Genomic DNA, 26,712 nt, shown 5'->3' on the forward strand with positions numbered 1-26,712 from the left:
CGGGGGCAGGCCGGGGCCGCAGGGGCTGAGCAAGGGCGCGGGGTGAGACTGCCTGTTCCCAGTGGCTTCCTGGCTGCAACACCCCCTGCACACAGCCGCACGGCTCACGTCCTTGGAGCTGGCGCAACCGCTTCCCTCCAACAGCCTCTCCCTTGGTCCCCACCCGAGCTGCACCCCACGTCCCCGCTGTGATTGCGCCCCCCTTCCCAGGCCTGTCCAGCCCAGGCCCCAGGGGTCTGGTGCCCTGTTGCCCGGACCCCCCACCCACACCACAGGGTCCCATCTGGGCTGCGAATCTGCCAACTTGCTTTGCCTTTGCAAGCACCCGCAACCCTGCCCCGAGGGCTATCGCCCGGCCTTGCGCTTCACGCCACACCACATCCCGTCCCAGCTCACGGCCGGCCCTTGCAGATAGGACCTTCCTGCGGGCCAACTCCGGGCTCCTCGCCAAGCCCAGGCCCCGCGGACTGCTGCCCGGGGGTGTTGGGAGCAAATCAGGATAGGGGCGAAGCAGGGACCCCTGAACACGCCGTGCAGGGTGTGGGGACCAGAGCCCCCAAATTCCCAGGCTGGGCCGTGGACAGCTGCAATACTCTCTGAGCCTGCAGCTGCCGCTGGGATGCACCTCCCCTACAGGCAGGACGGGCAAGCAGCGAGCAAGGAGCACCGCCAAGAAAAGCGCTCCGAATTCCTTCCCTTCACCCACCCTCATGCCACCAGCCCCCCTTGTCCCCTAGCCAGGAGGAAGCCAAGCTTGGAGCTGCTCGTTACCCAAATAAGTCCTTTATTAATTCACAGTGGCCAGACACGGCACAAAGGCACGGGGGCTGTTGGGAAGTGCAAACGCCTGTCCGCGCTGGGGACGCGCGGGAACGGGCTCCAAGGTGCAGCAGTCGGCGCCCCTGGGATGAGCTGGCCCGCCGAGCGGGGGGCAGCGCCGTGGTTGGGGGTCAGCCCGCGGCCCCGCTGAGCAGCTGCCTAGCCACTGAGCCCCGAGGCAGCTCAGGCGGTGGAGGGGGGAAAACCAAAATCACCCTTGAGCACAGCAAGGACAAGCCTGGGGGCTCAGAGACGAGGTGCCGGCTCAGAGGAGGGGCTGAAAGCCATGCGGGGCCTGCCCCAAAGCCGTGCGAGCTCCCCCAGGGTGCAAGGCAGGGGAGGACTTCAAGGGACCCCAGGTCCAGCAAACATGCCCACACCCCAGGCGCTTTCTGCCCACGGATTTTAGGGGCAGAGCCTTGCCCGGACCCCGGAAAGGCCACGCGGGGCGGAGCCGCAGGGGAACACGGCTGCCTGGGGCCAGCACCCGACTGGCCTCCACCCCAGTGCCCCCTCCCCGGGAGTCCTGGGGTCCCCCTCAGTCATTGCGATAGATCTCCAGGTTCCTCCCGCATTTCAGGCCCGGCTGGTGGAGGGCTCGCCACATGACCAGCATCTCGTAGGGCACGAACCGGTGCACAAGCAGCAGCTCCTTGTAGTAGCACGGGTCAAAGGCGGCCAGCTTGGCCGAGGGCAGGTGGAAGCCCACCGTCCGGATGCCCATGTGCGAAGCCGGGACCAGCCCTGCCTTCTCCAGGCACATGCCCAGGTAGACGTCGTCGATGGGGAAGACCTCAATGTTCAGGGACTCGCGGTAGATGGCGTGGGTGGTGAAGCCGGACATGACCAGCCCCCCGCCCCCGCAGTAGGGCGGGTAGAGCCTGGCGGCGGTGACCTGCTCGGGCACGTAGTACTTGCTCCACTTGGCGCGCACGGGGCCGACGTTGGTGATGAGCTGCCCCACGAAGAGGTGGCGCTCGCTGCCCTTTTCCCCCATGCCCTGTAGGTAGTGCACGATGTTGTCGGTGTGCGCGAAGACGTCGTCGTCCCCGTTGAAGACGAAGCGGACGCCGGGGCAGCGGGCCTCCAGCCAGGTGTGGAACAGCACCTGCTTGAGCGTCAGGTTGAAGAAGCTGTCCACGAAGCGCCACTGCAGCACGTCCCCGTGCTCCGCCGCCTCCAGCTGCAGCAGCTGGTCCAGCTTCGAGGCCTCGCGGGGGTCCAGGACCGTGCCCACCAGGAAGACGCGGCGGATGCGGGCGCCCGCGTACGTCCGCTCCGCCCCCCAGGTCTTGCGGATGATCTCGCGCCGCTCGTAGTTCGCGGGGGCCGATTTGATGGCCAGGATCAGGAAGACGCCCCGGGATGCCTCGGGCCCCCCGCACTTGCCAGGGACGTCCAGGACCTGCGGGAACTCGCGGCAGTGCCTGTAGCGCAGGAAGTCCTTCACGTGGGCCGGCAGGCCGGCAAAGCCGGAGAGGTTGGCCACGGAGGCGTTCTCCCGGCACACCGGCGTGGGGCGCGGGGACACGAGGGTGGGCTCGGGGCTCGGCTGGGCGCTGGGCGTCACGGCGGGCTCCCCGGCCTGCCACGGCATGGAGCTGTTGCCGGTGGTTCGCAGGAGGAAGAGCAGTGCGGCGGTCCCGACGGTGACCAGGACCACGGCTTCCAGCTTCTGGCACCTGCGGGGCATCGTCTTCTGCAAGACAGGCCCAGACAGGCTGAGGAGCCGCATGCGGGCGCCGGATACTCTGGGCTTCTTTGGGCCCAAAGTTTGGCCCCAAACCAGGCTCTTGGGGGCTGCGGGGACACCCACAGGCAGACCCGGGCCAACAGCACTGGGCTCCATGTAGCTCAGGATCAGGCCATCCTGGGCAGGTTGGGACCCCTCCCCGGGGGTCAGCAGGGGATGCTCAAAGGTGGCACTGGAGGCAGGGAGGCAGGGGCAGGCGGGCCCGGGCACTAGCAGGTCTTTGCTGGGGAAAGCACCGTGGGACACTAAAGCACCAGTAAAGCAGGTGCCTCGGGGCAAGGTTGGGAGGCAGACGGGTTGAGCTGGGTCGGGCACAAGAAAGGAGGGAGAGGAGCAAAGTTTTGGAGACAAGGCGAAACTAGCTCCTGGCAGCACCCGCCCGACTTCCTCGGAGCCGAGGACAATGCCACGTCACTCGTGCCAGTGACACCTCCACCTCGGGGCCTCTTCACCGGCCTCCCCCGCGCCCCGGGGCCGACACCGCCCCAGCAAACAACCTGCGTCTCCCCCAGCCCGAGCCAGGCCTCCCCCCTGAGAGCTGGAGGGGGAGCCGCTGGGGGTCAGCTCCCAGTTCTGCTCCTGTGGCCCCCACTCCCTGGGGTGGGGGGGCTTTTAGCTCGGGGAGCCCCCGGAGACCCCGCTCACTGGCAGCCCCCAGGAGATCAGGCGCTGGAGAAGCCAGGTAGGCACTGGCAGCTCTCTGGACGGCATTGCACTTTGCTCTTCCACCCTACCCACCCCGAACGGCTGGCTGGGGGACGTAGGAGGAAGCCTCTCTCCGGGCATTCAGATCTGGTGGGCTGCTACTACCCCCAGCCTGGCCACAGGCAGAAGGGCTCCCCAGTCCTAGCCTTTCGCCCAGACCCCTGCCCCTGAGCACCCAAACCTCACTGTAGCCCCACCCCACCCCGGCCCCGTCACCTACCACCCCCTTCGCACCCCATTTCAGCCCCACGGGCATAATGCCCCAGACCCCCAATAGCCCCTTAATGCCCGTGGCCCCCCATCCAGCCTCTCAAAGCCCCCCAGGACGCTCCCAAAGAGGGTCCCCCCCAGCCCCAACCCCAGCCCAGGCTGTAGCTGTGCCAATAGCCGACTTCCACCCTCGCCGTACGAAAACCAAGACCCCGGGGCCAGGGGACACTCGCTGCAGCCCCTGGCAGTGCCACTCCCTGGGGAGACCCACCCTCCCAGGATCTGCTTGTGCTCGGCGTCTGTGAGCAGGTGCCGGCACCTGAAACCCAGGCGAACCAGTAACCCAGGTTCGGCTATTCCTCTCGCAGGGACCTACCTCTTCACCTCACCTTTGCAGCTCCTTCCTGCTGCCGAGGGCTGCATCACTTGCAGCTCGATCTTGACTCAGCCCGGCCCCTCCCCGCCCGTTTCTGATTTGTTGTGGGTTTGAACCCAAACCTCTCTGGATTTGCCCCTGCAGCCTTTGGGGACTGCAACCCTCCCCTGCGCCAGCCCTGCCAGCTGCAAGCAGCAGGCAGCTTCTAGCCCTAATACCCTCCTCTCCCCCAGGGACGGCATCAGTGCAAAATGCCAGAGCAACCCCACATGTGGGCGAGCCGAGGTTACAGCAGCCCCGGGGCTGCTCCCACTTGCACGGGCAGGTACCAGCCTCTGGCAGACCAGGGATATGCTGTAGCCACCCCTGGAGCCCCCCAAGCTGACCCCAGCGGCAAGGGAAAGGCCTGGACGGGGATGCATTTACACTGGCAGAACTGGCCGAGATCCTGGTGCAAGACCCTGGCCACCCGGTGCTGCCGCTCTCATGAGTCTCAACCGTGGTAATAACGAGGCTGGCAGCCACTCTCCCTGACCCAGGCACTGCGACCACACGTGGTGCCTCGACTGCCACCCGGCCCGGCTCCTCCGGTGAGCTCTGGGCCCACGACAGCCCCTCACGGCTGCAGGGAGAGGTGGCCTGGGACCTGCAGTCTGTCTCCAAGCCCGCATCATGGGCCAGGTGGGCTCTGAACAAGCCCCTGCCCACCCCCAGCTCACTGCAACCAGCTCCGCGAAGCCACGGCAGAAGTCGTGGGTGCAGTATTTACACTGCACACCGTCTTTCCAAGTTCTCCAATACCTGCAGTTTCTGCTATCTGGCATGACACCATGATCAAGGGGCAAAAGTAGACTTGAATGTCATTGTGTAGCGGAGAGCACGTCCCTGCCAGTCTTATAATTAGCTTCCCGCTGGCCAGTTTCCAGTGGGAGGATCTGGCTATGCACCGACTTTATGGCAATTAGGGACTCCTCCCCAGCTTGCTCCTGTGACTTTTGGTGAAGGGCAAGTGAGACTCACGGGGCATCCAAACCACAAGCCTCCGTACATGTAGGACGCCCACCTGCAGACTTGGGAGTGGCGGAAACGTGCTGGTGGTAACACCACGTACGGTCCTAGAACGACTGAGCATTGCTCAATCGAAACGATTCGGAACCGATTTGGCTAATTTGACCTGGAACATGAACATTTTCCCAAAAAACTCAAAACAATGCCTGAGGTTTCCCACGACACCCCAGGGCCCAGCCCAACCCTGCACCCTGCAGCCGGGATGCCCACCCCCAGGCCATCCCGGCTGCTTGTGGCAGGGTCTAGCCCGGGGGGCTACGGAGGAGTTTAACACGGTGACCAAGCGCAGCAGAGAGCCCGAGACACCAGCACAGACCTGCCGCAGGGCAGGCCCGGCCGCACCTGCCTGGGTCAGCAAACCCACCCCTGCAACGGGCCCTCCCTCGCGCCCCCAAGCTCCTCCCGCAGGATGGGGGGGCTCAGCCTGCTTTATGCACCCCCCTCCCCAGGACCCGCGGCCTCTCTGGGAACCAGAACACTCACCAGTCTTCTCCACATCGTCCCCCGAGGACCAGAGCTGGGCAGGGCAGGGGGGAACCAGGGGCTGGCATTACCTGGGCCCCAGGAGCTGCATCACAGGCGGAGACTTCCAGACCCTGCCAATTCCTGCTCGCAAGGAGCTGCCTGTGCAAAAGGTGCCCGCTCCTGCAGGCAGAATGCCTCCCCGGGCACACCCCTCAGGGCCGTGGGGCACTGGCTGCCATGCCGCGGTGCCCGGGGGGACAGGCTTGTTTTGCTGGGAGAGCGCTGCTGCATCGAGCTGCTCCCAGCTGTGTCACGTCCCTGGAGTGTTTGCTGAAGGCAGGAGCTGGGCGGCTGGGACTGAGCCGGACGGTGACAGGCACCAGTGGAGGTGAAGGAGCACCTAGCAAGGTGCCAGCCGGCCCGGGCTGCCCCATGTCCGAGGGAGCTGGGACCGCAGCCCTGGGACGCGCCTCGCTCCTCCCCAGCCCTGCCGGACACGCGGCCAACAACGGCCCCTGCCAAAGGCTCCAGCCACCCCAGAGGCACCCCCCAGAGCTGGGCAGGGGCCCGGGAAAGCCAGGGCCAATGCTTGCCCATGCTCCAGCTGGGCCTGAGCTGCCACGGTGCAGACACAGGTATGGTCACATGCCAGGCACACGGGCGAGCTTGGCCCCTGCACCCGCCTAGCTGGACCCCGTGTCTCTTCTCAGCATCGGCACCGTGCCCCGGTCACTACAGCTCACAAGGACGCCCCAGCCCCGGGGCAAGAGGATGCGCCCAGCCGGGTTAGCCGACGTCTGACCGCCTGGGACAACACAGAGCAGCTGGCAAGGCCGCTCCAAACAAAAGCCCCTTGTTGGACACGTCAGAGCCCCGGCAGCCGTGCCCGAGCGGCACGCACCCCACCGACAGCCCGTCAGGCACCGAAGCAGGTGGAAGCGGGGTTTGGCGGGGAAGGGGCTCCAGGCACGTCCAAAAGGCCCCGTGAAGCTGGGGCTCCTGGCAGCCCCTCGCCTGGGGGCCAGGAGGAGGAAGGAGCTGGGCTCATCCTGCTTGGCACGGCCAAGGGGATTTCTCAAGAGGTCCACCGCTCCTGCGGTGGCCCCGAGACTTCCCGCTTGGCTTGCGGGAGCTGCCAGGGCTGCAAAAACTCACCCATCGCCCCAAGTGCTTGCTCAGAGCGGGGCGCTGGCGTTACCCGCTACTGGAGTGCCAGGCCATCTCCCCACCCTTGCAAAGAAGGCGGCGCGCCGACAGCCAGCCCTGCCCCTCCGAGGCTGGGGCAGCCGGCTCTGGGGATGGGGTCTGCCCTTGCCCAGAAACCAGAGCCCCCAGCCCTGGAAATGCCTCTGCAGCCCTATCCCCACAGCTGGCTGGTGCGGGAAGGGGATGAACCCAGGGCTGGGCTGCAAGCCTGGCACTTACCTGGCTCTGGGGGTAGCAGCACCCTCCTCCAGGCCCCGGCCCTCCAGGATCTGCTCCAGGGCTGCACAACCGCCCCCAGCTGTGCCCGCACCTGGCCAGGTACCAGGGTAAGGCAGCCAGCTCCTTAACCCTTCCCTGCCCTGCCTTGGCTCTGCAGAGGGGGGGGGTGGATCCCAGCTATGCTGCAAAAGCTGGCGCCAGATGCAGGGGAGGGGGCTGGCTCCCACCCAGGCCCATGCCAGCTCATTGCTCCCAGTCTCCTCTGACCAGGGGAGCAGCACCCTGCAGCCTGCCCCGCGAGCCCCGAGCTTTGGATCCTGGGTCCTTTTGCTGCCCATCGCCCGCACCCCAGAGCTCCTGCTTTGCTCCCCACGATGAGGGGGGCAGAGCGGTGGCACCTCCCTGCCTCCTGGAGGGCGCAGGTCGAGCCCCAGGCGGTGGGAACCAGAGCCGGGAGGGCTGGGGAGCCTGGGAGAGGGCAGAGCGGAGCTGTTCCCAGCCGCAGGGGACACATGCTGGGGGTGGTGAGGGAAGAGGAGGGCAGGAGGCCGGAGAGCAGCCCATCTCGGCCTGGCCGCACCTTCCTCTTGCCTCAGGACCGAAGAAATGCGACTCAACCAGTCTCTGGGCTGGGCCGCGGCAGGCCAGCTGCCATAAATCAGGGTATGAGCGGCGGGAACGACGGCAGCCGGGAGCCAGGTGCCTGGAGAGCAATGCTCCCAGGCTCAGCCAGCCCCGAGCTGGGGGTAGGACCCCAGGGGAGCCGGTGCCTGCACCCTGCGTCCATCCTGCACGCTGGGGGGGACCTCCACGAGCCCAGCGTGGGAACAGCACGGGGCAGGGACCCAGCCATTCCCCCCGTGGACAGGGCCAGGATCAGGGGCCCAGGCAGCCAGGGCCTAGGAAGCGCCCCCAGCTCCGGTACAGCCCCCCTCTGCCCCAGCCCTTTCACTTTTTGCAGGGCAGAGAGCACGTCCGTGCTCAGAGTGGTGGCCTCCCCTGCATGCACACCTATACACGCATGTGCAAATCCCCGCCACCCAGTGACAGGTGCTCCCAGGGGCCTGAGCCCTCCCTGTAGCCCCCTGCTCCCTTGCACGAGGCTTTGGGGGAGCTGAGAGCAGCCTCCGCCCTGGAGCCAAACCCACCGGGCAGCACCAGTCCCCTGCCTTGGGACCCGCGAGCACAGGCTAACAAACGAGGCTGCAGCTAACAAGTGGATGAGGCAGGGCCGCACTGCGGTGGGTGGCTGGAAACTCCTTACAGACACGAAGTGCCGCAGGGCCATGGACAGCCCAACGGCCTGGGATCCCGTGTGAGGTTAGAGCACGTGGTCACTTGGGCGCTTTTCCACCCTTGGGTGGCAGAAGAAAGGGTGCATGCACTTTCCGGAAGCACGGAGCAAGGAGCCTAATGGCAGAGCCCTTGCTCCCATGCGCCTTGGGGGGAGGATGGGCAGGAAGCACCGGCTGCAGGGGGAGGAAACTGAGGCACAGAGGGGTGTGGCAGAAAGCCACCTTGGTTTCTCCCCAAAATCCCTGCCCTGTGACAATGTGATTAGATGGGCCAGCACGGAGGAGTCACACCTCAGCCGGTCTCTTTAGGGAACCTGAGCTGGCTGCAGTCCTGAGGGAGGGGGAACCTGCTCCCTCTGCCCACGTGACTGGCATCAGCCACCTGGGTGAGAGGCACCTACCTGGGGAGCTGGGATCTACCTGGTAACAGGTGATGCATTTCAAATTGGTTGGCGGATAGCCAACTGGGGCTGACCGCCACTGGCCCAGGTGAATGAGGTCACGGGGGCTGTATAGGTTGTGGGGCGGGGGGGAAAGGAGGTGCGCTCTCTTGGGCCATGAGGGGAAGCAGCAGCAAAGCAGGGGAGACAGAGGAGCCTTACCATCGGGACCCAGCTCTCCCTCACCCCCAGACTCCAGAGGGGAACCTCAGCCAGCCTCTGGCTGGTGCTTGTGAGTAAGCTACTCAGTCGGATTAGATATTTAGCAGGCAGTAACACAGATGCGTGATCAAAAGGCTACCTCAGCCACACTGTTTGCTCTCTAGGATTTCTAAGATATTACTCAACCCTGTACCCTAGTTTCCCCTACCCCTCGTAATCAATAAAGTTCTCCTTTTTGACTGGTGTGGGAGACTTATTGAGGGGTGGGTCTAAATTATACCTAAGAGACCCCTTAGGTCTGCAGACTAAGGGAGACTTTACTTTTTGCCCCCGGACTTGAGGAAGCGCCCCAAGTGCCTGTACCAGGTCGAGTACCTGTCGGACTATTAGGCCAGTGTTTCCCCAAGGACACAGGGCCGAGACAGTCCCTTCTCGGGGTGGTGGCGGCGATGTTACCCCCAGACTAGCAAGCGTGCTCCGGGAAGGGGGTCGCCCGGACATAAGGGAGGCATTTGGAGCTAGGAAGGTGGTCGGGCGCAGGGAGGTGGGCAGCTCAACGCAGGAGCGCCCCCTACTGGCCCACCACAGGGGGAGGACCCTGTGACCAGAACCCAGGAGTCCGGCTGCTGCCAGCTCCCAGCCCGACGGCTCCACTGCGACCTGGCACCTCCTTCCCTTGCCCCGCTGCCAGCCCGGGGGCACCTGCTCCAAAAGCTGACACCCAAGCTCAGCAACTGCCCCCATGCAAGCAGCTCCCAGGCCCCCCCAGAGGAAAGCCCAGTCCCTAGTTTACAGTGTGAGGCTGGGTTCGCTCCAGAGCTTTGCATTCCCTCTCCCCTGACCCGACTGCCTACTCCTGCTTGTGTAGACAGGACCCACTGCGCTTCCAGCGGGGCTGCAAGGCAGCTGCTCGCTACTGCCCTCTCACGGGGCTGGGGAGCATGGCGCCTCGGCCACAGCTCGGCCACCTCCCTGGCTCCTTCGGACCCTGACCCAGCACCCTCTGCTCGCTGGCCCAGATGCAGCCCTCTCTGGGCTCGGGCACCTGCCCAGATCTGCTCTCCCAGGGCCCGGGGCACATGACAACGCCCCTCGGCCCTGGGGCAGGCACTGGGAGGTGCCGGCTCCCGCCCGCAGGCCCAGGCCGATGGCACAGAGGACGCTCCGGGGCTGTGGTGAGTCATTTTATTAGAAAATAAAGTGTTTATTAAAAGAGCAGCCCCAGGCCCGTGACTCCCCTTCCGCAGTGGCAGGGCAGCAGGGCACCTGTTTGGCCCCAGCAGGAATTTGGGCCGCACTGAAGGGAGTAGGGCTGCGTCCAGCCAGCCTGGCACCGTGCCTGGACTGCGGGGACACATGCCCCCGTGGAGCCCCCGAAACCGGCCCGGCCCCCTCCCGCCCGCACCCTCCCCCTCCAGCCGCTTCCAGTGCTTAAAACCCAACAACAAACAGAGACACCCACGGGGGAGACACCAAGGGACGCGCCGGCAGCTTCGCGGGGCTGCTGGAGATGGCACCGCTCACGAGCCAGCCAGGTAGATCCCTAGGGAGGAAGCAGTGAGAGGCAGGTTGGACACATGGGCTGGGGCCACGGGAAGGCCAGGTGCTGCACGAGCTCTGCCCCAGTCCAAGCAGATCCAGGGGAAACTGGGGCACTGGGGGAGGGGGCGCCGGGGGGTGGGCGGCAATACCTGTAGCGAACCTTTTCTTCACCAGCGACATGCGGTACCCGCTGCCCACCAGCTCCAGCTCCACCCCCGACAAGGTGCTGCCCTCGCTGGTGAACTGGGCGGCCACAGGGCTGGGCCGGCTGGGCCCGTCCAGGGGCTGCCAGCTGGCCGAGAGGCGGCCGCAGCCTGGGGAGGAGGCGGGGCTCAGGGGGCGGTCGACTCTGGCCACCCACTGACCCCCCCAGCCCGCTCAGGTAGCCCGACCCCTCCCTTCCTCCCACCCACCTCTCTGGTCCGGGGCGCTGGGCACGTCCAGCAGCCGCCACAGCAGCCGCTTCTCCTCCAGGTTCCTGCGTGGACGCAATGCTGCAATCACCGGGCCGGCCCCAAATCTCGGGGTCCGGCCCTCACCACCCAACACGCCGACGCCACGTGAGCTCGGCCCCTCCTGCGGCCCGGTGCTGCAAGGAGCCCCCCACCGGCTGCTCACGGGCAGGGGCAGGGGCCTGCCCCGAGCTGCTGGGGTCCTTCCGGGGGAGCAGCATGGGGGCCTGCGCTTGTGGGGTGGGGGTCCTGCCCAGTGGGGCAGCCCTGATTGGCTGCTCTTCCTCAGGAGGTGGGGCCGAATCGTGAAAAAGGGGGCAGGAGCAGCCCCTGCTCTTGGCAAAGATGCCCCCCACCTCCCAGCCCCCGGGTCACTCCTCACTTCCCCCTCCCGGACCCCCCTGCCCTGCGCCCCCCTCCTACCAGCTGGCAGCCGGCTGCAGCCGGATGTTGGCGACCGGCTCCTCCACGGGCAGCAGCACCTGGACGTTGGCGAGGGGCGCAGGGGCGGCCATGGCGCCGGCGTTGTAGGCGTACTCCACGCACACCTGGGTGGCGGCGGCCGCGCAGTCCCAGCGCACCGAGAGCTGCAGGGGGGCCGCGCTGGGGCCCAGCCTGGAGAACTGGGGGGTGTGGGGGGAAGGGGCTGCAATGCAGGCATGCCAAACCCGCCCCCCCCCCGAGCTAGAGCTGGAGCCCAGGCGTCCAGGCTCCCGGCTGCTCCAGCCCAGACGACCCCAACTCCCCTCCCAGAGCTGAACCTGGGCATCCTGGCAGGCTGCCCTGCCCCGGGACCAGGCCGGTGCCACTCACCTGGTACTTGAGCAGGGCCACGTTGTAGTAGGAGGCGGCGGGGGCCTGCTCTGCCTGGCGCTGCAGGTGCCCGGTCAGCGCTGCCATGTTCAGCCAGAAGTCCTTGGTGCTGGGGTCGCTCTGGGATGGGTCACTGCGGCCGGCAGGGGCGGGTCAGACGGGCCCGGGGGCCCCCGCTGGAGCCCTCCTTGCCCCCCGGCCCCCCGGATACCTGTAGAGCATCTCGGCGTTGGGCAGGAACTGCTCGATGGAGGCCGTGCGCAGCAGGCGGAAGCTGAGCACAGGCGGTGCCAGGTTCCCGCTGAAGACACGGACGATCCCGGCGGGGAAGGACATGGTAAGCTCCCCCGTGACCTTCACCAGGCAGCTGCAGGCGAGAGGAGTCCGTGTCTGCCGGGGCCACGCTGTGCCTGCAGCCCCCGGCGCTGCCCAAGGCTTGGGGGCTGCCCAATGGCATCCACCTGCCTCTTACCTGTCGGGGTCCCGACCCTTGAAGTAGGCATGGATGTACTCGGTGAAGGCGGTGGCCACGGGCAGCGCGTCCTGGGAGCCCAGCACCACAGGGCTGGGGCCGCGGGAAAGCCCTGGGGTGGAGTGGGGGTGCTGATCAGATCTCAGCCACGCGCCCCCTGACCCTGCTCAGGCCGACGCGGCCCCCCGCCACGGAGGGACCGCATCCCCCCCTGCCCCACACGTACCAAGGGCAGGCTGCATGGCCGTGAAGAAGCCCCTCTCGCCCAGGCTGGCTGGCGCGGAGTGAGACGGGCCACAGCTCCACAGTGGGGATGGGCTCAGGGAGCGGGACTGCAAGACACGTGCATGGAGGGTGGGCATGGGGGGCTGGCCCCACTCCAGGCAAGGAGAGCACTCGGAGCGGACCCAGATCCCCACTTCTGCCTGGCTCGTCTAGCATCACCCACTGCGTGCCTCAGTTTCCCCCTCCAGAGCCTGCCAGGCGAGAGGCCCTGAGTGCCCATCAGCCCACCGAGATGATCCAAGGATCCCCGGTGTGACCCCACCTGCTGGGCCCTGCTCTCTACCGCCAGCACGCTGCCGGGGCCCCCAGTTGGGATCGAACCAGTAACCCCCAAATACGGAGCCTCCAGCCTCTCCTGCCTTTGCCCAGGGCCGCAGCTGGCTCATTAACCAGGCCACGGGACTCGGGCACCCGCCGGTGCTCACGCTGCCCAGGCCCCGCGTGGGGCAGGGGCACCCACCAGGTCGCTGTTGCTGCCGAGAGCCTGCCCAGCCGACGGCCTCTTGCTCCGCACTCGCCGCGGGGGGGCCACCACCGGGACATCCTTGGGGGCAGTGCAGGGCTGGGTGGGGGCGCGGGGAGGGTCTGCCAAGAGGAGGCCGGAGTCAGAGGGAGCGCGCGCAGCCTGCACGGGGGGCTGGCAAGGGACCCTGTGGCCTCGCTGACGGGAGCGGGAGCACGACCCCGACCCCAGCCAAGCCCTGGCCTTGGCCTTGGGTTCACTCCAGCAAGAGCCAAGCCCTCAGCATGGGTCACCACTGCCACGAGTCTGCGGGGCCTCAGCTGGGACCCGCAGGAGCTTGTTGGCTCCGAGCTGAGGGCAGCGGTGTGGCTCGTAGCATAGGGGTGGGGGTGCGGGGACCCCAGGGCCCAGGTCCGGGGGGCTGCAGGGCGATGTCTTGCTCCTCCCACCTCTGCGGGGACCAGCTCAATACCAGTCGCCCCAGCCCTCTACCCCATGCCCGCACTCACCAGCGTGGGCCGAAGGCTCGGGCGCTGCCGGCACGGTGCCGTCGCACAGCCGGATGCCTGGCGCCGGGCGAGGCCACGGGCAGGGGCTGACGGACTCCCTGCTGCCGGCAGGGGCCGGGGAGGGCGAGGAGGAGGAGGACGAGGCCGAAGTGGAGGAGAGGCAGACGCGGGGCCTGCAGGGCTGCGGGGCCGGGTCCGAGCCGGGGCTTGCCGACCTGGCCCCCCAGGCCCGGGGATCACCAAAGGGGTCGGGGGAGGGGACCTCCCGGGGGGCCGGGGCGCTGGGGCAGCGAGCGCGGCACCGCCCGCCCACCGTCGGGTCCTCCCAGGCGCAGCCAGCCCCCGGGCCGCTGAACACGGCGAAGGCGGGGGGCTCGAGGGGACGCCCCCCGGGGCTGCCGGGCCGGGGCAGCCAGGCGCTCTGGGCCTCAGCGGGGGCGGCCGCGGGGGCGGCGCGCCGGCCGTCCGGGAAGGGGGGGGAGTCCTTGGACGCCTGGCGGGAGAGGGGGCTCTGGGGAGTGCCGGGCCGCGGGGTCCAGGGCCGGGAGTCGGGCGAGGGGCCGGTGACCGGGTGCGACGGGGAGTCCAGCCCCGAGTCTTCCACGTTCTCTGGCGACGAGGAGGAGAAGGGCGAGGGGCTGGAGGTGAGGACGTAGGCGCGGGACGCTGAGGAGACACGGGCGCGTGTCACAGCCTCCGGCGAGCACCCGCCCACCCCAGCTCCTGCCCTGGGGGCCCGGGGAGCCCCCGCCCGGACGCCTGGGTTCACCGACCTCAGCCACCCCCTTCCCAAGGAGCATCCCCTCCCGCCCCCCACGGAGCGGGGCTGGGGCATGGCGGCCCAGGACAAAGCCGCCCGGCCCCCTCCGGTACCCGGGAAGTCCTCTGCTTCGAAGGCAGACTCCAGCGGGGGCCCGAACAGGGCGGTGGAAGAGGCCGCATCCAGCCGGCGTTTCCCAATGTAGCTGAGGAGAGAGCAAGGCTGGACAGTCAGGAGGCCCAGGCACACGCTGCCCGTGCCCCCACCCCCACCGCCCCGGGGTGGGCCGTGCCTGGAGCCAGCAGAGCCGGTGGCAGGGAGCGTGGGGCCAGCTGCACCAAGGGGGACCCTGTTCCTTCCTCACCGGGCAAACGCAGGGAGCCCCTACACCCCATGTTGCCAGCCCCCAGCCACCCTGCCACCGGGCCCAGAAAAGGGGCACAATGTCCCCCATGCCCAGGCTCCCTGTACCTGTTGATCCGGGCCGCGGGGTGGCATGGCTTGGCCTTCCCAGTGGGCTCACCTGCTGGGAAAGGAAGGGGGGCGAGCCCTGAGCTGCCAGGAGGAGCCACAGCCCCCTTGGAGCCGCCCCGCCAGCTCTTGCAGGGCAACCGGAGCCGCTGGGGACCCCCGGTCACGCTGGGCAATGCCGGCCGTGCCCACCCCCCGCCACCGCCCCACTCTCGCCTCACCCGCAGCCAGCGCCACGTCCGCCGGGGCCGTGCTCAGCGCAGACACGTGTCCTGGGGAACGACCAAAGGGGCAGCATTAGTGCAGTGCCGCCGGGTCCAGAGGGGCAGCACAGGAAGGATCCCAGCAGCCCCCGCCACCCCCGTGCCCACTTACGGGACGACTGCCTCTTCACTGTGCCCTGTGGGAGGAGGAGGGGGCAGGTTAGCATGGGGCAGCCCCACAGACCCCCAGCCCTGCCCTCACCCAGTGGCCCACCCCGCTGTGCTCCTGGACCCCTCCCTAGCTCCCCCCCAGTGCTCGTCTCACCCCAATGCTGGGGGGCAGGATGAGGTTGCCCACCGTGGCCTTCAGCTGCTCGTCGGTGGCTTCAGCGCTGCCGCCCGCCTCGCGGGGCTGCACCGGCTTGATGTGGATGTAGAACTTGCGCGGCTCGTCGTCGTCGTAATCCGAGTCGCTGGACGAGCAGCCGTGGTTCTCGGCCTCGTCTGCGGCACCGTCAAGGCCAAAGCCGGGAACCCGCTGCTGTGAACCCTGCTGGCCGCTAGGAGGTGCCCCTGCCCCGTGGCACGACAGGATCTGGCCACGCCGCCGCAGCCCATGCCACGCCAATGCTCCCAGCACTGATAGCACCACCGAGGTGCCCGGCGTGGGCGGCCCCAGCATGACCACGGGGTTGGGGGGGGTCATGCTGGGACACAGGACACGGGACCCTGCAGCTATGTCTGCCATGGCCTCACCCCATTTAGAGACCCCGGGGGCTGGCAGGGACCTCTTCGATTTCTCCTGTGCCTGGTGAAGGGCGTCTGAGCCCGGAAGCTTGCAAAGAAAACTACTTTCTTTTGCAACTATTTAGTTGGTCTAATAAAAGATTGTCACCTCTGCCCCAGGAGTTTTGTCTGCCTAGACTCTTAGACCAACACGGCTACAACCGAGACCCCGGCAGGGGAGAGGCTTTGGGGCTCAAAATGGCCTTGCAGCAGCTGCTCCGTGTCTGCCCCTTGCAGCCAGGGAACGGGTGCTCTCCTCCTCCCCCCTCCAGCCTGGCACGGAGCAGGACGCTCTGCTCCACCAGCCTCAGTGACCCCATCCTCGTCCTGCCCTTCTCCTGGCCAGAGTTTCCCCAGCCAGGTCTACCTATAGCAGCTTGGGAGCTGGGTGTTGTAGCCTCCTGGCTCAGGCCAGGCCCTGAGGGCTGCCCCATGGGTGCTAGCCTGGGGGGGGGGAAGCCAGGAGATCAGCCGAGCCCAAGCACTGGGTGTTGTGCAGCCACATCAGGGAAGGGGGGCGGGGGGCAGATGTCTGGCACCTCCAACAAGGCCCCCCCACCCCGGCCTGCACAACAGGAAGCTGCCAGATCTACTCAGCAGTTTTTCCCAGCCAACAAGATAGAGCCAGGGGGGAAGGAAATAGCAGCCGGGGCCACGGGATGCGCCGCTCGCTGGGGGGCGGATTCCTCCCTGGGTCACCCCCCGCACTAGCAGGCACGAGGCCGGGCAGCACGTGGAGCCGCAGACTCCCTGGCGTGGCTCAAACCCTGGCTGGCCCCAGGGCATTTCCCTCCCTGCCCCCATGACTCCTGCCAGCCACGACGCCCGCCCCCAGCACGGCCAAGGATACTGTTCTGGTTGACGCTGGGGCGCACAGTGAAGCCCTCCTCATCCACCTCCGGGCAGGTCTGGGGGAGATGGCACCATATGGGTCCCCCCACCCTCCTGGCCTGGCCTGTGCCAGCATCCACGCAGACTAGGGCCCCCACCCCAGTGCCCTGTCCCCACTCCCCTGGCTAAAAAATAGCTGTGGGCCAGGCACGGGCAGAGCAGACCCCCTGGACCCCTCCCCAGCTGGCAGAGCTACTCACCAAGTCAGCGTCCGTGGACTCCCTGCGGGCAGAGGTAGAGACGCATTAGACCCGTGGCCCCAGCTGGGAGGGGGGAGGAAGGGCAGGGGGAGGCCGGGGGGGGCTCAGGGGGTCTTACACAGAGTCGCGCTCCCGCTCCTTCCTGCTCAGCCCCGGGATGCGGAAAGCTTTGCTGCGGCTCCTCTTCGGCCCTGCAAAGGAGGTGGGAGGGGGGCAGAGGGTGGGTGAGGAAAGCCCCCTTGTGCCGCGGATCCAGCCCCAGGATGCCCTCTGCCCTCAGCCTGGGAGGGGTCTGCACCCCCCCAGTGGAGGCAGGGACGCCTGCACTGAGAAGACCCTCCTGCCCACCCCACACCGGGGCGCTGGCCCGGGCAGTGCCCGCATTGCGGGGGCCGCAGGCCGCCAGCTGCAGAGACGTACTTGCCTTCCTGCAAGGGGGCCATCCGGTATTCATCGAAGTCCAGTGCCCCTGCAACGAAGAGGGGGTGAGCGCCGGGGGCACCAGCCCCTGCCCACCCCCCTGCTGCCCCCCAGTGCCCCGCACCTGGCCGCTCCTGCCCGGTGCCCTTGCTCTCGGCGAAGCGCCGCAGCAGCAGCTCCACGCCGATGTTCTCCACGTTCTGCTTGAACTCCTCATGCACCTGGGGGGAGAGGGCAGGGGTCTGAGACTGGGCACCCAAGGCCTGCCCCATGCCCCCCCACAGACACCCACATCCACCTGCCTCCCATCCCTTGCCCCAGACACGCCCCCCACCACACAGGCATACAGAGCCAGGGCAGAAACCCCATCCCGGGGGGGGGCACCCACCTGCCCGATCTGCACATGCGTGTCCTCCACGGAGTGCGAGTAGGAGCCGATCAGCCCCTTCATGTGCCGCAGATGAGACTCCTCGATCTCCTGGAACCGCTGGGGAGATGGGGGGGAAGGGGGTGTCAGGCCAAACCCCCCAGGATACCACTGGGGCATCGCCCCTGCCTCCTCCATCACCCCCCACGCCCAGCAGTGCCCTGCACCCCAGCTCCCCCCACACCCACCACGGCAGAGTCCAGCATGCGCTGCTCGAAGTCCGCCCGGGCTGCGTTGTACTTCTCCACCGCCCGCCGCAGCAACTCCGACGCCTTCTTCGACTTGAGCTCTGCCTGCATGGAGGCCGAGGCGGGGGGGCAGAGGGAGTGAGCTGCAGCCCAGGCATTGCTGGGGGCCCATGCAATGCCCAGCAGTGCCTGCCCAGCACCCCGGTACCTTGTCGATCTCCTTCTGGCTGGTGCCCTCGCGGCGCAGGCGCTCGTACTCCTGGCACTTGCTGTAGTAGAGCTCCTTGGACTTGGGCAGCAGCTGGGTGACGCCGTGCAGGTGCTGGACGGCCTCCAGTGTCCCCGACACCTCCTCCTTGGACTAGGGGCACAGAGGGGTTGGGTGCACAGGGGCTGTGGGTCTCCCAGTGCCCCTCCAGCAAGTGGGGGGAGCCCTTGGCACCTCTGCGGAGGCTGGGCACGGGCAGCTCTGGGGTCCCCCCACACAGGGGAGCAGGCGGGAGACCCAAGGGGTCCAGACCAGGGTGGGTGCTGGGTGCAGGGCACTGGAGCTGTGCTGGAGGAGGGATGAGTGACCTGGGGGCAGGGAAGGGAGGGGAGGGGGGTCCCTACCTTCTTGTGCACGCGGCCCTGCTCCTCGCCGTAGCGGGCGATCTCCTTGATGAGGTCGTGCAGCTTGCGCATCAGCTCCATGTGGCACAGCGCCAGCTTGTCAGAGGAGATGCGGAAAACCTCCCAGAGGGGTGCAAAGGTCCTGGGGGGGCGGGGGGGGAGGAGGCTGAAGGCAGGCACTGCCTCCGTCCTTGGGGCTCCAGCTCCTCCCCCTGCAAAAGCCTTGGGCCCATCAATATCCCCCCCAAAGGGGCCAGCAATGATGCGGGGCAAAGCAGGGCCTCTCCAGGAGGATGAGGGAGGATGGTGGGGGGCCATCCCTGTACAACTGTTCTGTGCAGGGTCCATGCAGCAGGAAGGAGGGCTGGGGTCACATGCGTGTGCACGTATGTGTGTGTGCATATGCAGGCATGTGCATGCATGCATGGGGAGGCACGGACAGGGGGCATGGGGGGCAGCAGGAGGGGAGGGGGTCCATCTCCAGCCCTGCTTACCCCAGCTGGGTCCCATTGGTGGCCATCTTGGACAGCTTGGCCATGGACTTTGCGTAGTTCTCCTCGATGGTGGCCCTGGGAACAGACCAAGGGAGGGGCATGAGCAGAGCGACCCAGTGCCAGGCTGCACCGAGGCCTAGCCAGGCAGCACAGGCCTGGCCCCCGGGGCTCCCCTCCTCAGCCTCTTCATGTGTGACGAGCAGGACAGGACAGGCCTCAGCCCCATTCCCAGGGATTGCTCAGTCCCCGTCCTCACTGCCGGGGACCCTGTGGGGACAGGACCTGGGGGGCAAAGATGAGCACCCCTGCAGGAGGGCCCTGTGCCAGGTGCCCCCGTGGCTGGGAACCCAGGCATCCTAAATGTCCCGCTCCAGCCCTGGGGTTACCCTGCTCCCAATCCCCCGCATCAGGGCTACCTCTCCCGGATGAAGTCGGCCAGCTCCTTGGTGGAGATCTGCCCGTGCTTCATGTTGTGGTACAGCACGTCGAAGCCGTGGTTCTTCTCTCCCTGCAAGAGGGGGGCAGGGGGCAGAGAGGTGAAGGGGGGCACGGGCCGGACCGGGCTCACGGGACCAGCTGAACTCGCAAGCCAGCAGCACACACGTGGACATACCTCCCACCCACATGCAGCCCAGCTGTGAGCACACACATGTCCATGCCCACAGCCCGTCCATGCACACTCACCCCACATACCCCTGGTGGCACACACACATGTGCATGCCCATGCATAGCCCAGCTGCATGCACACAGACACATGCATGCATATGCATGCACACACAGACGCACACAGAGACGCACGCATAGCAAGTCCCGTCCAGGCCAGGCTGGCAGCCACGCCTGTCACCCCAGGGCAGCTCTGGCCCAAGCTCTGCAGCTCTCCCCCACCCCTGGGCCGGTGCCAGCCTCTAGCACTGGGTAAACAAGGAGGCGTGGCAGCAGTGCCACGCGGGGAGAGGGCCTGGGCCCCTGCTCTGTGCCAAGCACCGCGAGGACGTGGTGCCAGTCCCATGAGGGGGGATGGGAAATGCCCAGGGCCATCTCTACGCCCCTCCTCCCAGCCTGGCGGACACACTCGGTGCTGGGCAGGGAGTGGGAGTGCCTCAGGGCAGCCCCTGCGCACGCCCGCACCACATGCGGGGGCAAGACAGAAGAGGGCCTGGGGTGCGGGGAGAAGCAGGAGCTCGGGTACTACCCTTGATCCCACCACCGCCCCCGCAGGCAGGGCCCAGCCAGGCGATGCCCAGGAGAAGCTTCTGCCTGCTAGGCCGGGCTGTCCAGAGCACTGGACAGCAACTCCGAGCCCCCTGCTCCCCTACCAGGGGTCGGCCCTCCTGCCCCCTCCCCTGAACCCCTCTGCCTCCCAGCCCCAGGGGCAGGGGGAAACTGAGCCACAAAGCACCCAGGAAGCAACCTGCCCCCTGACGAAGCCTGGGATAAGACCCAGGCACCCAGACCCCCAGGATCTGACACGGACACTCCCAGCCGGGTGCAAGATGCTCTGTTTTGCAATCCACCCCCACGGTCCAGCCCTTCCTGGCCCCCCGCTCCCCCATGCACACACGGTGGGCACAGCCCGACCCCAGCCCACCCTGTGTGACACCGATACGGGCCGTCCCCGCCTCTGCCCTCCATCCCCCTGCAAGGCACTCCTCTGCAGGGCAGCCCCGGGGGCAGGAGGGGGTGCAGGGGGCGCTGCGGCTTTAAGAAAGAGGAGCCGCCCGCCTGAAACAGATCCGGGGATTGTAAGCGGAGAAGAAAGTGCCCAGGCGATGGAGCTGCCTCTTGCAGCAGGACCGTTGCTACCGGAGACGGGTTGCCTGGCAACCTCTTCCCCCTCCTGCATACAAATTTTGGACCGGTGGACGTGGCATGGGGGGGCTTGGCTCTCCCCAAGACCCCCCAGCCCCAGCCCCCAGGCAAAGCAGGAAGAATGCCCCCGGGATCATAGAGTCACTGAGTCGGGAGGGACCTGGACAGATCATCGAGTCCGTCCCCCCGCCACGGGCAGGAAGGAGCACTGGGGGCGGAGGGGTCCAGGCTCGATCCCCAGGGAAGGGGAGAGCACCCCCTCTCTGGGAGCCTATTCCAGGCTCTGGCCACCCTCACAGTGAAGTCGTTCTTCCTAATATCCACCCTAAACCTGTCCTCCCCCAGCTTGTGGCCATTGTTGCTGGTGACCCCAAGGGGGGCCTGGTGACCAGGCTTCCCCGAGACCCTGCTGCTGGCCCCTGATAAGGCTGTAGATCCCCCCTCAGTCTCCTCTTGCGGAGACTGAGGAGATTCAGGTCCCTCAGCCTCTCCTCATCGGGCTGGCCCCGGAGGCCCCCAGCCACGCGAGTGGCCTCCTCTGGACCCTCTGCAGGTTCCCCACGTCCCCCCGAAGTGCGGCGCCCGGAGCTGGACACAGGACTCCAGCCGCAGCCAGACCAGCGCCGCACGAGGGGGAGCCAGACCTCTCGGGACCGTTAGTGCTGCCCCCGTTGATGCAGGGCAGGGCAGGGCGCGGTCGGCTCTGCCTACCGCGTCGTCGCATCGGCGACTCGTACTCATCCTGGAGTCGATCCTGACGCCAAGATCCCTCTCGGCCTCTGTGCTGCCGAGAGGGCAGCCCCGAACCTATCACCATAACGCTGGTTCCCGCTCCCCGGGTGCAGCACCCTGCCCTTGTCCTCGTTGAACCGCATGCTGTCCAGATCCGCCCACGTCTCCAACCTCTCCAGGTCTGCCTGCCGCTGTATTCGCTTTACCCCCCAGCTCGGTGTCATCAGCGCACTTGAGCAGGGTGCTCCCCACCCCCTCGTCCAGGTCGCTAACGAAGGTGTGGAACAGCACTGGCCCCAGGACCGAGCCCTGGGGGACTCCGCTGCCCACACCCCCCAGGTCGACATCGAAGGCCACCCACAGCGGGATGGGGCCAGGGGCCAAAGTGTGATGCCCAATCCTGGCAGGGGGAGAGGGGCAGGGGCACCTCCCTGCCCTGCCAGCGACCAGCGGAGGGGTCTCAGCCCTGCTCCCCACTCGGAGGGGGCAGCAAGGCCCCACGAGCCGGGCCCAGGCGGCTGTGTCCTGCTCCCCGCACTGCTTCAGGCCTCAGTTTCCCCATCCTAGCCTCTGCCCGCTGCTGGGCTCAGGCCTGAACTGCGCCCGCTCCCTCGAGGGCACATGGACCCCGCCAGGCACCGGGGCCTTTGGGCTTGCAGCTGGGCTCCCACTGCTCCCACTTCCCCTTCCACCCACGCCAGCAGGCGCCAGAGCTGGAGATCCCCGAGGTGCCACAGTGGGAGGAAGGAAAACTTCCCCAGGACCCGGGCGCTGACCTCCCTTCCCCCCCAGCGCGGCGAGACATCCCAGCAGAGCACGTGCCAGCCCAGGCCTGTGCCCAGCTCAGTCCCCCCGGCCGGAGGGCCCCGGGGGTGCCGGGCCAGCCTGGCAGTGCCAAGGTGCTGCGGGATGGGAGCGCTGCACACAAAAGCTTCCTCGGTCCCCAAAGCAGCTTCTGGCAATTACCGAGGTCCTTGTGTTTAGCTACCAATTACTCCTGAGCGCTAATGAACCCGCCGGGCCTCCGAGCGTCTAATTAATTAACGGCAGGCAAGGGTCCCCTCGGCCGGGCTGCTGGCACCAGTGGTCACCAGCTCCCACCCCGCTCCTGGGAGGGGCAGGTGCTGCGGGATCAGGGCCACAACCCCCACCCATCCCAGCTGGCGAATCCTGCACCCGGGCTTTCTTGGCCCCCGGGCAGCAGCAAGGAAGCTGGAGAGGGGCGGGTGGGAGACCTCACCTCCAGCAGTGCATGCTGGGAGGCACAGCTCCCCCGACCTCCACAACCCCCCGGGAGCGCGGCCCTTACCCAGAAGTGCTCCATGAAGTAGGACATCTTGGAGCCGGCAGGGACGGCACCCCGCTGCGATCCGCGCCGCTCAGCTCTCAGGGCCCTGTGGGGGGGAAGAGAGCCAGGCCGTGAGCCCCAGCCGCCCCTCCCGGGAGCCAGCTCCCCCGTGCCTCAGTTTCCCCACCCACAGGACAGGGGGACCAGTCATTTGGAGGAGGGAGGTGTGCCCGGGGGCAGGGGGTACAGCCTTGCAACAAAGGACCGGGACTCCAGAGCCCCGGGGGCCCTGGCAGGCTCTGCCCCAGACCTCAGGAGGGGCCCGCAGCCGTGTGCCTCAGTTTCCCTGCTGCAAGCAGAGACGAGGCCCCTTGCCCCGAGGCGACCGCTTGCCGCCCAGGCAGGGGGAACAGGGGCAGGCCAGTGCCCGGGCAAGCCGCAGAGAGAAACCGGCTCCGAGCCTGGCGCGGCCGTGTCCATGGAAACGGGGCTCTTCGCCGCAGATGCACGTGGCACCGGGAGGGGCTCCCCCAGGCTCGCGCACATGCCAGGGACACGCGGGCCACCCCCCCACCACAGGGGGCAGGGGGCGAGTGCCCCTCTCTACTGGGGTCAGAGGTGCACCAGACGGGGAAGTCGCTCCCCCACCCCGGGCAGGGCGCACATGGGCCGATCCCGATCGGGGGCAGATGCCCCAGGGGGGATCCTGGCATCCCTGGACCAACACCGGATACACAGGTAAATAATGCATGGGATGCCACCCCCCCCCAGCACGTTTGGTGCAAAGCCAGCCACTTCCTCGCACCCCTCGAGCAGGCATCTGCACCCTGGAGGGAGGGAAACTGAGGCGCCGAGTGGGGATGAGAGATGCCCCAATGCCCAGACCCCCTCCAGCCCGAGCCACTGAACCCCACCGCTGTGCCAGGGGCTGGGAGAGAGCCCAGGAGTCCGGACACCCCGCTCCGACCCGGGCCAGGAAGTTCTCCACAGCCCCCGTCTGCAGATGCATCACCCCCCACCCCGGGTAAGGGCCCAGGGGCACAGCAGGGCTGGGGGCAGGTTGGAAACTGCCCCCCACCACTGCCCACTCCCCAGGCTTGTGGGGCAGATCCAGGGGTCCAGGCCCCTCATGCCAACCCCTGCCCCCCGGAGCAGGCCCGGAGCCTGCCCTGCTCCTCCCCCCTGGCCCGAGAGAGAAAACAGGAAACCCGCCAATCTTTGCACTCCCGGGCTCCTTCCGTTGCACAGTTTTGGGCCCGGGAAGGGGGTGGGCGCCCTGCCGGCCCCCCGGCACCACAACGGGCATCGCTGGGGCGCCACGGCACAGCTGGACTCACCCGGGGCTCCTGGGTGCGTGGCCCCATTGTTGGGCGCCAGCCTCGCTGCAGGTGGGGACCTGGGGGGTCAAGAGAGGGAGCAGCCGTGAGCCCAGCGCCACATCCGCAGGGGCACCGCGCCGCCCCGTCCAGCAGAGCTGCCAGGAAGCCCTGCCACGGCGCAGACCACGTACGACACGCGTGGGGCGGGGCTCAGCCGGCACGCATGCGCCCAGCGCCTCGCTCCTGCTGGGGGGGAACGTGCCCCACACACTCGGTGCTGCCGTCTGTGGGGGAATCACCTGCTTTGGGGGCAAAGAGAGAAGAGGGGCTGGATGGGGAAACTGAGGCACCGGAGGAAATCCCAGGAGTGGCAGCCTGAGGCACCCCCGCTAGGTCACGCTGCCTCGGGCCTAGTCAGCGTGCACGCCCGGGCACCTGCCAGCCGCCCCCAGACACTGCCGGGCCCTGGGGCGGCACGGAGGAACCAGCTGCCCCCAGAAGGGAGCGGAGGGGCTGGCTGGGGAACTGAGGCACGAGGCGCCGCAGAGCAGGCCAGGAGGCGGCCCCGGCTCTTTTCAAAGCCAGCCGGCCCCATCGCCCCCCACCTGGGAAGCCTCCAGCGAGCCCCCGCAGGGCGAGGGTAACAGCCTGCCGCCGCGGGTGGGCGCGAGGAGGGGCGGGGGCCGAGCGCCCGGGGGCGCCAGGCCCAGGCCCTCGTGCCCCGGGGAGGATGCGGCTCCTCGCTCGCACGAGCCGCGCCCCCGGCACCCGCCTGCAGGGGGGCCCGCACGGCCCGGGGGGAGGGGGAGGGGGAGGGGGCAGCCAAGCCCCCCGCAGGGGGAGCAGGGGACGGCGCGGGACACGCCCGGCGGCTTTCGGCTCTGCATCGCACGCATGCACGCGCGTGTGCGGGGGGGGGGGGGGGCGTCAGCAATGACCTTGACCCGCGCCGGCCGGGGCAGGCGGCTCCGCACGCGGCCGGGGGCCGGAGCGCGGGCGGGAAAGGCACGGCCCCCCCCGGCACCTGCCCGCGCCGCGCTGCCGCGACAAGCCCCGAGCTCGGCAGCGGGGCGGCCCGCGCCCCCGGGGCCCCGCACCGCAGGGAGGATGCGGCCCCCGCTCGGCCCCGCGGGGGGATGCGGCCCCGGGGCCCGCGCCCGCCGCACTCACCTCCGCCGGCACCTGCGGGCTGCGGCCGGGAGCGGCCCCGCCCAGCCAGCGCGGGGGGGGCGGGGGGCGGGGCCTGCGCCGCCGCCCCGCGCCCATTGGGTGGCGCGCCGGGCTGCGGCTACAAAAGGCAACACTGCCGGCTCCTCATTGGTCCGCACCGCGGGGCTGTTGCTCTCCTATTTGCATATTTAAAGAGGCAGCGCCTCCGTCCCTTCCCCCCAGAGGACCCAGGCGTCTATGGGGGGGGGGGAATGAATCCATAGTAGTGATGTCATGGTCATGGTCATGGTCATGGTCATGCACCCCCCTCCCCCCCATCCCCGCTCCGGATGTGCCAACTCCAGATGTGCCCTGCGGCTCCAGACACGGCGGGGACGGGGCAGCGCGCGTGGGCAGGCGTGCAAGGGCGGGGGAAACTGAGGCAGGAGAAGGGCAGGCGAGAGGCCCCGCCCCCAGCGGGAGAGCAGAGGGGGCGGGCGCGGGTGTTTCCCGGGGGAAACCCGCCGGGAACCCCCGGCAGCAGCAGCAGCTGAAGCCCTTCCTGGGCGAAGCCGCCCCTCGGCCCCATCCTTCCCCCAGGCCTTGCCGACGCCAGCCAGGCCCTCCCCCGGGCAGCGCCAGCCCAACCGGGTGGGCACCCTCGCTGGCTGCCCCACTGCTCCCCCGCAGCCAGGGGTCGCTCACGCGGTCCGGCGCCTCGTGGTTTTAGTCCCAGGGGCCTCCTCCTGCCCGGGGTCTATTTTTGTCCCCCGCTGCGCCGGCCTGGGGTGCCCCCCACCTCCCCGGGCAGGGAGACCCGGCACAACAGGACGTGCTTTGGTTGGAAGGGGCACAGGTCGCCGGATGCCCTTGGGGGCAAGGCTGCCTTCTGCCCCCAGCACCAGCACAGGGCGCGCTGGGGGCTGCAAAGCCTTGCGGAGGAGAGGGGCCAGCCGAGCAGATGCAACCGTGCGACCCTGCCGCAGGCCAGGACGCCCCCGTCACGGTGTCCGCTCGCTCCCGCCTGCAGAGGAGCTGCCCGTCCGGCCCGGGGGCTTGGGGGAGCACCCTCACGTGGCACTTACCCCGTTGGGGCCCTGGTTGGCAGCAGGCAGCCGAGGGCAGGTAGGGGCTCAGACGCCGGGCGAGGGGCTGGAGGCTCTGCAGCCCTGGGCAGCTCTGGCCACACCTCGGTCAAAGGTCCAGCTGAGCTCTGGTCTCCTGGAGGCAGTGGGGAGGGGTCAACTCGGCCCCTAGGTGCCCGCCCCTCCGCCTTGCCTGCCACGGCTGCATGAAACGGGGGTTGGAGCAGTGCCGGAGTGGGACCTGCCCCTACACAGCGCCCAGCCGGGGCAGGAGCCCTGTGCGCTAATGGAAGAAGGCCCCCTGCCCCCCCCAGAGCAAGGACGCCTGGGTTCCCCCCCTCGGGGTGGGAAGGGAATGGGATGCAGCAGATCCAACTGAAGACAGGAACTGGGGCTGCTGGGTTCGACTTGCTGGAGACCGGGGCATCTCCTGGCCCCCCGAAGCTGGGAGGGGGCAGAGGGGTGCAGTTTAAGTGATGGGACAGCCCCCTAGAAAGTAGGGTCCCTCCTAGGGCACCAGCTTGCACCCCCCCAGCCCCGGCCCCAGCACCCCAGGCACAAGCGGGTGCAGCCCACCTCCTTGCAGTAGGGCGGGGGCTGGGGGTGCAGCCCACCACCCCGGGC

The 26,712-nt window shown here is 68.2% G+C and overlaps 2 protein-coding genes across 9 annotated transcripts; both read right to left on the reverse strand.

Annotated features, from left to right (window-relative positions):
• Window positions 1-779: 779 nt before the first annotated feature.
• On the reverse strand, window positions 780-3,895 carry B3GNT3 (UDP-GlcNAc:betaGal beta-1,3-N-acetylglucosaminyltransferase 3). 2 transcript variants are annotated; one of them, XM_090027091.1, is made up of 2 exons: window positions 3,864-3,895; window positions 780-2,518 (listed from the first exon to the last, which is right to left on the reverse strand). In XM_090027091.1, exon 2 carries the CDS (start codon window positions 2,510-2,512, stop codon window positions 1,358-1,360), a length of 1,155 nt encoding a protein of 384 aa, XP_089883217.1. In that variant the 5' UTR covers window positions 2,513-2,518; window positions 3,864-3,895; the 3' UTR covers window positions 780-1,357. The 2 variants fall into 2 exon arrangements, with proteins under 2 accessions (XP_089883217.1, XP_089883216.1); XM_090027090.1 differs by lacking the exon at window positions 3,864-3,895 and having other exon boundaries at window positions 780-3,453.
• A 5,674-nt stretch (window positions 3,896-9,569) lies between these two features.
• On the reverse strand, window positions 9,570-25,045 carry FCHO1 (FCH and mu domain containing endocytic adaptor 1). 7 transcript variants are annotated; one of them, XM_090027445.1, is made up of 28 exons: window positions 25,025-25,045; window positions 23,873-23,931; window positions 22,557-22,641; window positions 19,123-19,214; window positions 18,707-18,781; window positions 18,213-18,354; window positions 17,809-17,961; window positions 17,601-17,705; window positions 17,374-17,472; window positions 17,110-17,206; window positions 16,990-17,034; window positions 16,684-16,756; window positions 16,566-16,587; window positions 16,325-16,382; window positions 15,014-15,192; window positions 14,861-14,885; window positions 14,707-14,757; window positions 14,486-14,540; window positions 13,255-14,219; window positions 12,743-12,867; window positions 12,224-12,329; window positions 11,998-12,109; window positions 11,737-11,892; window positions 11,526-11,658; window positions 11,136-11,335; window positions 10,674-10,738; window positions 10,410-10,574; window positions 9,571-10,261 (listed from the first exon to the last, which is right to left on the reverse strand). In XM_090027445.1, exons 3-28 carry the CDS (start codon window positions 22,581-22,583, stop codon window positions 10,239-10,241), a joined length of 3,348 nt encoding a protein of 1,115 aa, XP_089883571.1. In that variant the 5' UTR covers window positions 22,584-22,641; window positions 23,873-23,931; window positions 25,025-25,045; the 3' UTR covers window positions 9,571-10,238. The 7 variants fall into 7 exon arrangements, with proteins under 7 accessions (XP_089883569.1, XP_089883568.1, XP_089883567.1 ...); XM_090027440.1 differs by lacking the exon at window positions 25,025-25,045 and adding an exon at window positions 24,046-24,541; XM_090027444.1 differs by lacking the exon at window positions 25,025-25,045 and having other exon boundaries at window positions 9,572-10,261; window positions 13,255-13,920; window positions 14,128-14,219; window positions 23,873-24,541.
• Window positions 25,046-26,712: the final 1,667 nt, after the last annotated feature.

This window comes from Crocodylus siamensis, chromosome 14, assembly GCF_052110815.1.
Source record: "Crocodylus siamensis isolate JL-2025a chromosome 14, ASM5211081v1, whole genome shotgun sequence".
NCBI lineage: Eukaryota > Metazoa > Chordata > Crocodylia > Crocodylidae > Crocodylus > Crocodylus siamensis.